Below are 14,780 nucleotides of genomic sequence, written 5' to 3' on the forward strand. Positions count from 1 at the left end.
AAGAAGATAATAACTCTCTGTCTGGTCTGCCAGTTTCCAGGGCTACAGTTATAGCCCAGAAGGGGCAGGTTGCTGGTGCCTCTCAAGTCCCCCAGCTCTATTCTGCAGAAGCAGCATTTTGGGTAGACACCCCTAAAAATACATGGGGCTCACTTGTCCTACCCCACCCCCATTCACTGAGACATTCTGAAATGCCAATGTTAGGGTTCCAGTTATTCCAGTCCCAGCTTACTCACAGGGTAGGAGGTGCTATGCCAGGAAGGGCAAGCTGAGAAGATTAGAGTCTACCATCTTCCCCCAGTGCCTACTAATACAAGGGGAACATCATTCAGAAGTGGGCCATTGTTTGTTCACTCAGATGGGGTACAATTGAGCAGAAGTTCTGCAAAGATGAGGAGGAAGATGAGCAGAAGATGAGGCTGTAAGAGGGGAGAGCTCCATACTGTGCCTCAGGGGAAAGACTTTCAGGAACAGTGTGTAGAGAAATTTATGGGAAAGGGCTTCTTGAAAACAAAAGATATCTTGGTGGCAAGCAATTCTGAATGAGCAAGTAATTCTATGATGCCATAGGCAATGAGAAAATGCCAAACCATCCAGACATTTAGTAAAGAGAATCCAGGGAAGGGCCCTCCTGTAATCACATTCATCCCTATGGGTCTAGAAAGTTGTGCACATTTGCTAGTGTGCACATACTCAGAAGTAATTAGAGCAGGACTTAGGGACGTATTTGAATGCACTCTCAAGTCACACAAAGATCTATCAGCTAGGGAAGAAAAGCCTCTTGGATTCAAGGGACTTAAGCATGACTTCTCAACAAGTGCTGACTGAACAACAAGCTCCTCTTAGGCTTTTCCTCAGAATCCAGGTTTAAAAATAAAATCATACCCATCCCTGGTGATCTGGAAGACTTCTTTTATTGAAGGCTGAATCTATGCAGAGTGACAGGGAAATAATTTTCAAGCTCCTAGTTTCTGGCTGACCATGAGAGAAAATCATTAATTCTCTGAAAGAAGCTTCCAGGTCACACATATCCAACTGATAAAAGGTAAAAATCTACCTGATTAAGGAGATGGAAGTCCATTATTTGGCCAGCAAGTGGTTCATACTTATTCAGGGGCAGCACCTAGGAAGGTAGGACCAAAAAGAGAAACAGGGAAATATCTGAGCAGGGACATAGGAACCTTCACACAAGCCACAGAATTAGCTCTGTCAGATCACTAAGTAAATAAACATATGAACAAACAAGAAATAGACTTGGTGGTGGTGAGAGTCAATATCCATAATTGTTATAATGTCTTAGGTAGAAAGTCTAATTTTCATCAAAAATTATATGATGTGCAAAGAAATAGGAAAGTGTGACCCATACACAGAAATATATGCAATAAAAACTATCTTTTAGGGAAGCTATATATTGGGCTTAACCGACAAATACTTTAATATAGCTATTATAAATGTTTTTCAAAGAACTAAGGGAAGCTATGCTTAAAGAATGAAAGGAAATAATGACTCATCAAATAAAGAATATTAATAAAAGATGGAATTATTCACAACGTATGTCTGTCTATCTTCAAATAGAAGATGGGTTTAAGAAGTATAAATGATCAGGAGGATTGTGAGTTCAAAGCCAACCTCAGGAACTTAGGCCCTAAGCAACTCAGCAAGACCATGTCTTTAAATAAAATTCTAAAAATTAAAATAAAAAGTGTTGGGGATGGGCATAAGTGGTTAATACCCTTGGGTTCAATCCCTGGTGTGTGTGTGTGTGTGTGTGTGTGTGTGTGTGTATGTAATATTCATATATATGTAATATTCATATATATGTAATATGTATGCATATGTAATATGTGATGTATATATGTAATCTGTATATATGTAATATGTGTATATATTTAATATGTATATTTATGTAATATGCATATATACACATATATACACACACATATATATAGTGTGTATGTGTGTGTGTGTGTGTAATGAAAAATTCACTAGAGGGGCTCAACAGTAGATTTGAATTGGCAAATGAAAGAACATTTGAAGATACATCAATGGAGATTATGAAATCTGAATGATAGAAAGAAAAAAATTAAGATAAATAGAGCTTCTGAGAAGTATGGAACTACCTTTAAGTGCCTGTATAATGGGAGAATGCCTGTATAATGGGAGAACCATGGAGAAAGGAGAGAGAGAAAGGGGAATAGGAAATGTTCAAATTATGTCTGCAGACTCCCCAAATTTGATGAAAAACAAACTTCACATCCAAGAAGTCCAATGCAAAGAGATCCACATCCAGGTACATTATAATAAAAATGTTGAAAGTAAAAGATAAAGTCTTGAAAGCAACAAAAGAAAAAAAATTATCCATCATATACAAGAGCACCACAAGTCCATTAACAGCTGACACCTCTTTATGAACAATGGAGGCCAAGGGCAGTGGGATGTTGTTCAATACGCTGAAAGAAAAATAACTATCAGCTAAGTAAACCTATATCCCACAAAGCTGTCTTTCAAAAAATGATGAAATAAAGACATCCCCAAACAAACCAAAACAGAGTACACATTATTAGCATCCTTACTTTAGAAGAATTACTGAAAGAACTTCAAGTTAAAAGGAAGTGACAGCAGACATTAATTTCAATTTATGCAAAAAAAAAAAGCCAGAGAACTCCAATAAAGCTCCAATAGAGGTAAGTGTGTGGATAATGCTAAAACACAGTATAATTACACATTTCTTTTCTTTTTTCTTAAGTGATTTGAAAAGCAAATGCATAAAACAATATCTACAAAATTCTATTATGCCTATAATGTACAGAATTGCCATATATTGAACAATAAAACCCAAATGAATGAAGCTATGTTGGAAAAAGAAAATGACATTAGACAGTAACTTGAAACTACAGGAAGAAATAAAGAGCGTCAGAGATGGTAAATAATAAGCTTAATTGAAAAAAGAATAAGCAGAGCTTTCCTTCCTTCTCTTAGCTTCTTAAAAAGACATGTTTTTCTAGTGTAATCATTATAGCAATGCATTATTTGGTTTGTATAATATAAATAATAACACAAAAATGGAGGAAGGGGAGAGAGCCAGGTAGGAGTACAGTTTCTATATTTTAGGTTGGGGATGTATCTCAATGATAGTAGACTTAATCCCCAGCACTGAAGGATAAAAAGAAAGTCTCTTTATTTTACTAGAATTAGTATAAGATGAAATAGATTCTGATAGATTAAGAAACATAAGCATTAGAGCAATTTGTAAAAAAAAAAGTAGCTCAAAAGTATAGTTTAAAAATTATTAAAAGAACTAAAAATAGTATGCCAGAAAATATTCATTTAAGACAAAAGGAAATAGTAAAGAGTAAACAGAGGAACAAAACAGGGTAACTACTGGGTACCATTGTATGGGCATCCCATGATGTGGTCTATCAGTACTCAACACTCTGATAGATTTAAAGAAAGAAGAACCGTTCTTTACGGAGGCTTATTTTCCCACTAAAAGTAGGATTCTATGCATGGCAGTCCTTGTGTTTGAAATCTTTTAAGCAAATTCATAAGAATTCAAGGAATGGCTTTTGTGTCAACTGATCCTATATTAAATTTTCTGCTTCATCACGCTCCTTTAAAAATATTGGGCTAATAATAGAATGCACAGAGATGCACACATTGGGATACACAGTTGATTTCAAACCATCAATGGTTTAACTACATACTCACCTGATATTTATTCTCTGATACTTCCAATAGAATAAAAAAGACACATTCATTTATATGTATGTTCTGCACTATACATATTCTGAGAAGAACAAAAATATCCATTAATTTTGGATGTATTTAAATTGAATACATGAAAACAATTTCATGGCTCATTTATTATCCTAATATCTCTTGAAGAGGAATCTACATGTGTGTGATTGTGTATGGGAGAAGGCGTGTAGTGACAACTAGTGGCATATGTAATTATATAAACACAGACATTGTGCATATTTATATAGAATGTTAGAAATATATTCATTGCTCTATTTGTACAGTTTCGTGTATTTATAAATATTATGCAAGTTTAATACGAGAAATTGTTGTGATGTGGGAATTCTTGTTAAATTCTGTATAGAATTTTTTATGTCCATCAAACATGCCATATGTGTGTGTATATACATACATACAGCCCCCACCCCAAGAACACTACACTCTAATATGAAGCATTATTCATGTGCATTGCTGCTTGGAAACATGGGCATGATCCTGGGATAGCTCTCCCACAGTTGGGCAGATGATTAGGTGCACAGCCTTGAGAATCAGACTGTCTGCATTCAGTTCCCATCTCTGCCATTTATTAGCTGCCTGACCTGGTATCTATAAGATAAAATAATAATATTGTCTTCCTCATGATATTCTTGAGTTCTAAGTGACTTTATTTATTTTTTGTTCTAATTAGTTATACATAAAGTATAATGCATTTTGACACATCATACATAAATGGCGAATAACTTCTCATTCTTCTGGTTGTACATGATGTAGAGCTACACAGGTCACATAATCACATATGCACAAAGGGTAATAATGTCTGATTTATTCTACTATCCTTCCTACTCCCATAGCCCCTCCCCTCCCTTCATTTCCCTCTGTCTAATCAGAGTACCTTCTTTACTAGCCCCCTACCTTTTGTTAATTAGCATCTGCATTGCAGAGAAAACATGCAGCCTTTGGTTCTTTGGGAAATTGGCTTATTTCACATAGCATGATGTTTTCCAATTCCATCCACTTACTGCAAATGGAATGATTTCATTCTTCTTTAAAGCTGAGTGATATTCCATTGTGTATATATACTACAATTTCTTTATCCATTTGTCTGTTGAGGGGCACCTACGTTGGTCCCACGGTTTGACTATTGTGAATTCAGCTGCTATAAACATTGATGTGGCTGTGTCACTGTAGTAAGAACTTTGGGTATAGACTGAGGAGTAAGGACTCTCCATACAGCTTTCATAGTGGTTGCACCAGTTTGCAGTCCCACTAGAAATGTATGAGTGAACCTTTTCCCCCACATCTTCACCAACATTTATTATTACTTGTATTCTTGATAATTGCCATTCCAACTAGAGTGAGATAGACTCTGTGTGTAGTTTTGATTTGCATTTCTCTAATTCCTAGAGATGCTGAAACATTTTTGCACATATATGTTGATTGTGTTTCTTCTTCTGTGAAGGAGTTGTTCAGTTCCTTAGTCCATTTATTGGTTGGGTTATTTGTTTTTTTGGTGTTGAGTTTTTTTAGTTCTTTATATATCCTGGAGATTAGTGCTCTATCTGAAGTGCCTGTGGTAAAGATTTTATCCCATTCTATAACCTCTCTCTTCACATTATTGATTGTTCCTTTTACTAAGAAGAAGCTTTTTAGTTTGATTCCATCCCATTTAAAATTGATTCTTGATTTTATTTCTTGCACTTTAGGAGTCTTATTAAGGAAGTCAGTTCCTAAGCCAACATGGTTAAGATTTGGGCCTACTTTTTCCTCTATTAGGCACAGGGTGTCTGTTTTAGTGCCTAAGTCTTTGATCCACATTGGGTTGAGTTTTGTGTAGGGTGAGAGCTAAGGGTTGAATTTCATTTTGCTACCTATAGATTTCCAGTTTTCCCCACATGATTTGATGAAGAGGCTATATTTTTGCTAATGCCTGTTTTTGTTGCCTTTGTCTAATATGAGATAACTGTATTTATATGGGTTTGTCTCTGTGTCTTCTATTTTCTACCATTGGTCTATGTATCTGTTTCCGTGCCAATCCCATGACATTTGTGTTACTGCATCTCTGTAGTATAATTTAAGGTCTGGTGTTGTGATGCCTCCTGCTTGACTTTTCTTATTAAGGATTGCTTTGAATATTCTGAGTCTCTTATTTTTCCAAATGAATTTCATGATTGCTTTTTCTATTTCTATGAACAATGTTATTGGAATTTTAATAGAAATTCCATTAAATCTGTATAATGCTTTTCATAGTATAACCATTTTGACACTGTTAATTCTGCCTATCCAAGAGCATGGGAGATCTTTCCATCTTCTAAGGTCTTCTTCAATTTCTTTCTTTAGTTTTCTGTAATTTTTATTGTAGAGGTCTTTTGCCTCTTTTATTAGATTGATTTCCCATTTTTTTAAGTCTATTGTGAATAGGGTAGTTTTCCTATTTTCTATTTTGGTGGATTCATCACTGATGTATAGAAACACATTGGGTTTATGAGTGTTAATTTTATATGCTGCTACTTTGCTGAACTCATTTATTTGTTCTGGAAGTTTTTTGGTGGATTTTTTTAATCTTCTCAATTTAGAATCTTGTCATTAGCAAATAGTGATAGTTTGAGTCTTTCTTTTCCTACTCCTATCCCTTTAATTTCTTTCTTCTCTCTAGTTGCTCTGGCTAAATTTTCAAGGACAATGTTGAAAAAAGTGGTGAAAGAGGGCATCCTTATCTTATTCCAGTTCTTGGAGGGAATATTTTCCATTTTTCTCCATTTAGAATGATACTGGCCTTGGGTTTAGCATATATATCTTTTAATATGTGGAGGTATGTTTATACTATCCCTAGTTTTTCTATTGTTTTGAACATGAAGTGGTGCCATATTTTGTCAGATGCTTTTTATGCACCTATTGAGATGATCATATGATTCTTGTCTTTAAGTCTATTGATGTGATGAATTATGTTTATTGATTTCTGTATGTTGAACCAAACTTGCATCCCTGGGGTGAACACCACTTGACTGTGGTGAGATTTTGCTGAGGGCCATTGCCAAGTAGAAATGATGCATCGAAATTTCTTTGCTAGCGTACCCCATGTTAAATGGATTTCGCTGTTGACATTGCATGTAAGGTGACCTTGCTCAAGGAAGGCGGATCCGGGTTCAGAGCTGATCAGGTTTGAGGAAGTATCCCGGTCCTTGGGTTTAGGGCGTTCCCGGTTTAAGACAATAGGGGTTTTAGGGAAGTTGGAGGTTGAAGATTATTGCTGCCGGGATTAGGGTGTTCCTGCTGCTTGTTCCCGTTGAGTTCTCCTGAGATTCAAAGGAGATTGGAAAAAAGCCTCGTGGAGTAGGTGAATTGGGCGGAGGAGAACTGGGATTGCCCCAGAACGTGTGTAGAGGCCGGTGTGAGTTCGGGAATAAAGATTGCTGTTTGAATCTACAAAGCTGTGTGGTGGCTCGTGATTCTGTGCCAAGCCAAGACATTGGCAAGATTTTAAATATGTTTTTGTACGCAATTTGCCAGAATTTTATTGAGAATTTTTGCATCTATGTTTATCAGGGATATTAGTTTGAAGTTTTCTTTCCTTGAAGTGTCTTTCTTTGGTTTTGATATTAGGGTGATACTAACTTCTTAGAATGAGTTTGGAAGGGTTCCTTCTTTTTTTATCATGGAATAATTTGAAAAGAATTAGTGCTAATTCTTTGAAGGTCTAGTAGAATTTGAGAATTTCTCTTCTAGTCCTGGATTTTCTTAATTTGTAGGCTTTTGATGGTGTCTTCTATTTCATTGTTTGAAATTGATTTGTTTAAATTGTATGTCCTCCTGATTCAGTTTGGGTAGGTCATATATCTCCAGAAATTTGCTGATGTCTTCAAGATTTTCTGTATACTAGGCATTTTCATTATAATGTAACTTGGTGTGGATCTGTTGTAATTTTGTCCATTTGTGGTCCTATTTGCTTCTTGTATTTGATTTTCCATTTCAGTCTTTAGAGTTGGTGAATTTTCTGATATTATTTCATTGAAAAGAATGTGCATTCCTTTGATTTGTATTTCCATGTCTTCATCTATCCCAATAAATCTTAAATTTGGTCATTTTACATTATCCCATAATTCTTGGAAGTTCTGTTCATGGTTTCTTAACATCTTCTCTCCATAGTCAACTCTATTTTCAAGATTATATATTTTATCTTCAGTGCCTGAGGTTCTGTCTTCCAAATGGTTTAGTCTGTTGGTGATGCTTTCTGTTGAATTTTTAATTTGGTTTATTATTTTATTCAGTTAAAGGATTTCTACTTGTTTTTTTATTATTTTTTTCAGAATCTCTGCCTCTATATTGAAGTGATCTTTAGCTTTCTGTATTTTCTTTCTGATTTCATTCCTTATACTTTACTTTGCAGATCAGTTTAATGACATACATTCTAAACTCATTCTCTTTCACTTCTTCTACTCTGGTATCCATGGAAGACAGCAGCAGGTCATACAAGCAGGCTGGGTTGGAAGGGGAGGAATAGAGTCAGGTTTCTGTGACCAGTTGTCCCCTGTGTAAACCTCTGTCCATGTTTGATTTTCTCCTGGTCACTTAAGCACACTCTGTTGTGCATTGTGTGTTTATTGGGCCTATATTTTGGGCCAAGCTCAGGTTTGCCAGGAATTGGCTCCTTTACCTGCTGGCCCCATACTGTGGCTGCAAAATGGTTCCTTCCTTTGTCCTCCCCATACTGCCTGGAGACATGGCAGCTTCATTCCCTGCACAAGGATGGCATGCAGCATGCCTTTCAGGTTTGTTAGGCAATATTCTTAGTCTTTAAATACTCCATACCCAGGCCTCAGGCCTCCCCCAAATTAAGGTTCCTTTAATTCCCTTATCCCTCTACTATGTTCATGGAGGGACCACTCTGGCTGGTGCCTTTGGCCCGGCTGCAGTAGCAGCTGTGCTGCTGGGGACTTTTTCGTTATTTTTAATATATCCAACCTCCTGTGGCTCTGGTATGCTTTAAACTCCAGTTTTAAATTCCACTAAAGTCCCCTCTACACACACACACTTCTTGTTTTTGTTCACCCACCTGTGGAGAAGCTGCCTGTCTGCTTTCTTGGTTTCACGTCACAGAGTAGCCAGGAACACAACTGCCTCTATTCTGTCATCTTGAAAACCCCCTCAGACTAAGTGACTTCTTAATGCATGTTAAGTTCTAGAAAGCACCAAGAAAACAGCAGGAGTTCAATAAATGTTAGCTACCATCTTTAACCTTATTTTGATTCTGCTCTTCCACTAAGCAAACGTGTTTCTTTCACATCTGGAGCATGTATTAAATTTAGATTATGTTTCCCATCTAAGAACAGATCTTCATGATATGCCTTTTATTGTGATGATGCCTGCAACTTTTATCTGTGATTCTCTTAGAGTTTGTAAACTGTGATGCACATCTATTAGCATGACCTGGGTTTCACCTGAGAGATGATTGCTTTCCAGGAATTTGAGCAGGTGCCTTTACATTACTTTTCAGGACCTTTTGTGTGTTGTGTAAGTAGGGCGGGGTGCGGTGGGGTGATGGCACAGGCTGTTTTAGGATCCTCATGTGGTCTATCTGCCTCCTGTCTCTCCCTGTTTTAATTTCTTCTGTACTTTCAGTCAGGAGTATTTGTTTCTGTTTTTCATTGTTATGTCCTCAACACCTGAGTGCCTGACCCACCGTACAAATGAATGAAATCATAGTATCTTCTCAAAATTTCTTACTCTCTTACTTTCCAGGGTCCACCAAAGCACATTGATTTTATTCAATCTCAAATGACCTCTGTAACTACTGTCACAGATGATTTCTCCTCTGTATCCATGGCAGATTGGCTCTAGAACCCTAGTGGACACCAAAATCCACGGATACTCAAGTATTTATATAAAATGATGGAGTGCTTGCATATAACCATACATATTCTCCTGTACACACAATTGCTTATATTCCCATTTATACTGTAAATTCTGTGTAGTTATTATATTGTTTAAGAAATAATAACAAGAAAAAGTCTGTACATGCTAAGTACACATATAATTTTTTTTTAAAGAGAGAGAGAGAGAGAGAGTTTTTAATCTTTATTTTTTAGTTTTCGGCGGACACAACATCTTTGTTTGTATGTGGTGCTGAGGATTGAACCCGGGCCGCACGTGTGACAGGCCAGCGCACTACCACTTGAGCCACATCCCCAGCCCATACACATATAATTTTTACAAATATTTTCAACCCAAGGTTGATTGAATCCATAGATGTATAATCTATGTATATAGAAGGCCAACTCTACTTCTCCAAATATATTCCTTAAGTTTGCGTTAAATTGAATTGTTGGTAATTATTTAGAATCCCCTTCTTTCTTTCTTTTATGTCTGTAGACGTGCTCTCTAGTATGTGCTGTCAAATGTGATGCCCTTATTTCTTTCATCACAAATGCCACCCATCTCCCAAGACTTGCTCAAACTCTCCTCTGAATGCCATCACCATCATTTTATACCTTTCCTCTGTCATTTAACTATTTTTTATGTTCATAAAGTTATTTGTACATGATATGTCTACGTTTAGAGCAAGGACTTTGTTTCACCTGTGTTTTTAACACAACACATGCAAGTAGCAATTATCTGACAGCAAATATTTAATAAAGAACCTAGTGCCAGGTGCTGAGCCCAGTGACAAGCTGGCTTCATGTGAATGCAAATGATAGTTGCTTCCTGGTTCTCTGAAAATATTTGCTGATTGCATGATTAAATTTTAATTTTACACGTTTAGTATCATGGGTTATAAAATAGAATTGATATCGGGTATGTTGTGTCATAATCCACGTCATGTGATTTTGGAACAATAACATATCCTTCTAAGAGTCTTGGTTTTCTTGTTTGAAAACAGTAACAATAGACCCACACTGTAGCATTGAGATGTCGTATAGGGGTGGAGGTTGAGGTCTTCTAAACAACATGCTAGTACTGAAGGATGCATCAAATATAAGTGTTTCCTTTCTTCCTTATAGAAGTTCTGTTTGAACACAAGCAAAATGAGTTTCTGATGGGTGCCATTAACTTTTTATTGTTGTTGCTCTAGGTCTAGCTCTCTCAATCTTCTTTGAATGGTCTGAGCACCTCTCACAGTGCCTGGCCATGAGGGATGGTCTAGGCACTAGCCTGATGCTGTTGCCTATTCCTCCTTCTAGAAGCTCTATGGCCAATACCTGCTTGCTCAAGTGGTTATAAATGTCTGCTCTCCTCCTACTCTCGGTAAAAATAGTTACAGGGATTCAGTTTTGCTTTTTAGATCTGTGTTTCATCTAGAACATCCACCATTACAATTACTACTATTTGTGGGTGCATTTTCCCTTTTGCAAAATACCTTCACATCCAGTGTTTAATTTGGTACTCTTGGCAAGTCTGTGAGCATCCTAGGGCAGGTACCCGTACTGTCATATGCACTTTTCAGATGAGGAAATAGAGCCTCAGAGTTTAGGTGTTCTGCCCAAGGTCACACAGTTAAAAGGTAGCAACAAAAGAAGTTGATCAAATACTTTTCCCCTGGCTACAAATTTGGTGCCCTCTCTACTCAGCCTGGATGCAAAGGGGTATGTGAGACTGTAGCATCCTTCAAGCTAACAACCTTCTCCATTCTTCTTTGGCAGAGGCATCCATCCTGAGCTACGACGGCAGCATGTACATGAAGATCATCATGCCCATGGTCATGCATACTGAGGCTGAGGATGTGTCCTTCCGCTTCATGTCCCAGCGAGCCTACGGGCTCCTGGTGGCTACTACCTCCAGGGACTCTGCTGACACGCTGCGCCTGGAGCTCGATGGGGGTCGCGTCAAGCTCATGGTTAACTTAGGTATCGTATGAAGGACCCTCTGCTACTCTGTTTGGGCTTGTCTTCCCTTTCTTTTCTGATTTTCATTGGTTTGATTGAATTCTTTGTTTGTTTCTTGAAAGTTAGCTGCTCACCTCTTGTTTAATAGACCAAGGATAAAACCCAACAGCAACAAAAACCTTCTCCTTGTTTCTGCATGAGGTTTTGATGTCAATTTCTGGTTTCTGACAGTGGTGGTTTCTTTATTAGATTATTTGTTTTTCTAAGTTTCCGTTCTTGGTTTTTTGGAATCGTTTAGCTTTTTGTAAAACACGCTACTTTGGTCCATCTTTTGATCAATCATATTCCCATTAAGTCCAATTCCTTGGTCACCCCTCAAAACAGTCAACACCAAGGGCACAGAAGGGGCAGGAGAAGAGGCAACATGTAAGGTTGGGTTTAAGAGAACTAAGGACGTCAGCAGGATGAGAAGCACATCATGTCCAGCTCCAGAAGATTATTGAGACTAAGAATTCTGATAGCCCTAGAGATTATGAGGTCTCCTGATTCTTTCTTCTAGAAAGACAAGTCAGATGTTTGTTTGGTCTCGTTGAAGATATGTTTCCCAAAGTTGAGAGTCTCTGACATGTGGAAGGAAAATGTGCCCCCTAATTATGAACCTCACTTTCCTTCCCAACACTCTTAACCACTTCTCAGCAGCCCTTTAGGAAAAGATTGTGACCTCACATTGTAACCTACAAATTCCACTGTACAATGAATATCAATTTTACAGTACATTTGAAAAAGTATGACGACTTCAGTTCTCTTGGGATAGGATCTATTCTTTGACCACAGTCACCTAGAATGAGTATCATGAAAATTCTTTGATGGCCTCACATTTTCTCCTGCTATTTACTCTCTTTACTGGATTTTAATGGATCTTTAGTGGAGAATGGGGGCCTTGGGTTTTGGAAGAAACAACCCACCAATCATTTTTTCTGATCTTTCAATTCAGCAGAAAGTCAATGCCCAGTGCTGACAGGGTTAGTGTTATAACTGGGTTCAAACTTTCCAAGCTAATGAATTTATTTGCCTGTGTAGTATGTGTTTGGATACCGAACTCCTTTATAAAGATTTCAGTGGAGCAGCTTGTTAAAGGTCCAGGGATGACATGAGGGACAAATGTACTAGATTTAAGACCATGGCAAGTTCAAGAAGGCCTGGTGGGAAGGTGGAACTTTGAATCCACACCAGTCCTATTCACTGTCAGGTCAACTCCTCATATTTGCAAAATGCCTACACTATAATTCTAAAATCTCTAGTAAACAGAGGACTGTTTTGAGCAGTGGCTTAATTTAGTTATGTCTTTTTTGTGTTTCCTTCTCATTTGCAGCTTTTACAACACTATGCCCTTTCTCTTGCCCAACCTCATTGATTTCTGTTGTCACTGTGTTTCTTGGTTTTCTTTAGTTTGTGTGTATGTATGTGTTCAGTTATTTTAGGTTTTGTTTTTTTCTTCTGCTGGATCTTTTCATGTGTGTTCTTGAGTTCTCAATCTTCCTGATCATCAACCATGGTAAATCAAAAGATGGTATTCAACCCTTCAAAGGCCCAAAGCCTGCGGCCCGCATAGCAAACAGCCTTGTGAACAGAGAGTACTGAGCAGCCTACAGGGGCTGGCATACCCCTGTCCCTCCCATCTTCCCTTCCGTACACCATCTCCCCACCTTAAATAGATCAGTTTAAGGATATAGTACCTAAAACCAACCACCAGCAACTTTGATCACCTACTACTCTGGAAAACAGCAGAAGGGATAAAACACAAAACAAAACAGACAGAAAAATTTCCTACAGAGCCTATAGAAAAAGAAGATGAAGACAATTTTTATCTCTGCCTCTAGTTCAAAGTCAAAGAGGGATGTGCCCATGAGGATGAATCAGCCCCGTGGGACCCTGGGGGAGTGCACCCCGTGCCGTTAAACAGACAACTTGTTTTTCCTTATTAGATGTTGTTTTGTAGAGATTAGAAAGTCAACTGTGACAAGTCTTAGGAAAAAAGAGGACAAAGGGAGGGATAAAAGGGGACGTGCACTGAAGGAAGAGAGAGAATCTTACACACTCACACACATGCACACGCATACTCAGAATTAGTCATAGACCCAGGTGTATTCCTAGAAGCAAATTTTTTTTCTATTTTAAACTGTAACCAAAGTCTGGGAGCTGTGCTTTTCTTAAAGAATTTGGCCTTTTGGCTTCTTTTAGTACACCATCCATCTAACTTGTCCAAAGTTAAAACATCTTGGACAAAAGATAGCCCCTCCCTGCAGAGCAGTCCTCCAAAAGCAGTCGTGATTTCCTTTTTCCTTTTTCCCTGGTTCATCACAACTGCTGTTTTGGGTTTAACTTTATTTGAAACCATACATGAGAAAGCTAAATTTTAGGGCTGGGGTTGTGGCTCAGTGGTCGAGTGCTTGCCTAGCATGTTCAAGGCACTGGGTTCAATTCTCAGCAACACATATAAATACATAAAGTAAAGGTCAATTGGCAATTTAAAAAAATATTTTAAAAAAAGAAAGCTAAATTTCAATTTTTTGTGCTTCTGAACATGTACCTTCTCATAATCAGGCTTTGACCAACGGTTTCTCTATTCTGTCTCCTAAGGACACACCTTTATAAGCATTTTCTTTCTTCCTGCTACAAATTTACATTTCCTTTTTTTTCTTGATTATAGAAGAAAACATCTCCAAGCAAAGTTTGCATTCACAAGCCATCCCCCAAGCATCAAATGATCCTTTTGTTTTCTTATTGCATTTAAGACATCTTGGTTTTATAGCACATGCACAGATGAAATTACTATCGATTTCAAAGTGCTCACCTATATAAGTTTATGGTAGAAAATCCTAGTTCCTTTGATGTAACCTCTGGTTACATGCCAATGAGACTAGGATTTTCTAAGGACTTTATTTTCTGAAAACAGCCATTTGTGATAATAGCAGGTGTGAGGAAGAATATCTTGCATTACACAACATGTTTTTAAAAGTTATGAGGTTGGCTACTGATCAACCATATTTTTCTCCTTGATTATTAAAAAATACAATAGCAATATTTCATTATTATAGTATAGTTGAAAGTTTAAATGACCTTGTCTTAATTTAATCTCTTAATAATTTTGTGAGATAAATCACAAAAATGTTTTTACATTGACTTTTACAGATGTGAAACAAGCAAGAAATATATGACTTTTCA

General features: G+C 37.4%; 1 protein-coding gene across 14 annotated transcripts in view; it reads left to right on the forward strand.

Moving 5' to 3' along the window:
• Positions 1–14,780, forward strand: part of NRXN3 (neurexin 3) — a gene marked incomplete at its 5' end in the record, with an annotated part of 1,519,183 nt that overhangs the window by 527,570 nt on the left and 976,833 nt on the right. For all 14 annotated transcript variants that reach the window (XM_081291921.1, XM_081291923.1, XM_081291922.1 and 11 more), the window contains one exon: positions 11,373–11,576. In XM_081291921.1, the coding sequence (XP_081148047.1) occupies positions 11,373–11,576 (204 nt within the window). The remainder of the gene's footprint in view (positions 1–11,372; positions 11,577–14,780) is intronic.

The sequence above is a fragment of the Spermophilus citellus genome (assembly GCF_964194105.1).
Source record: "Spermophilus citellus genome assembly, chromosome: 4".
Lineage (NCBI taxonomy): Eukaryota > Metazoa > Chordata > Mammalia > Rodentia > Sciuridae > Spermophilus > Spermophilus citellus.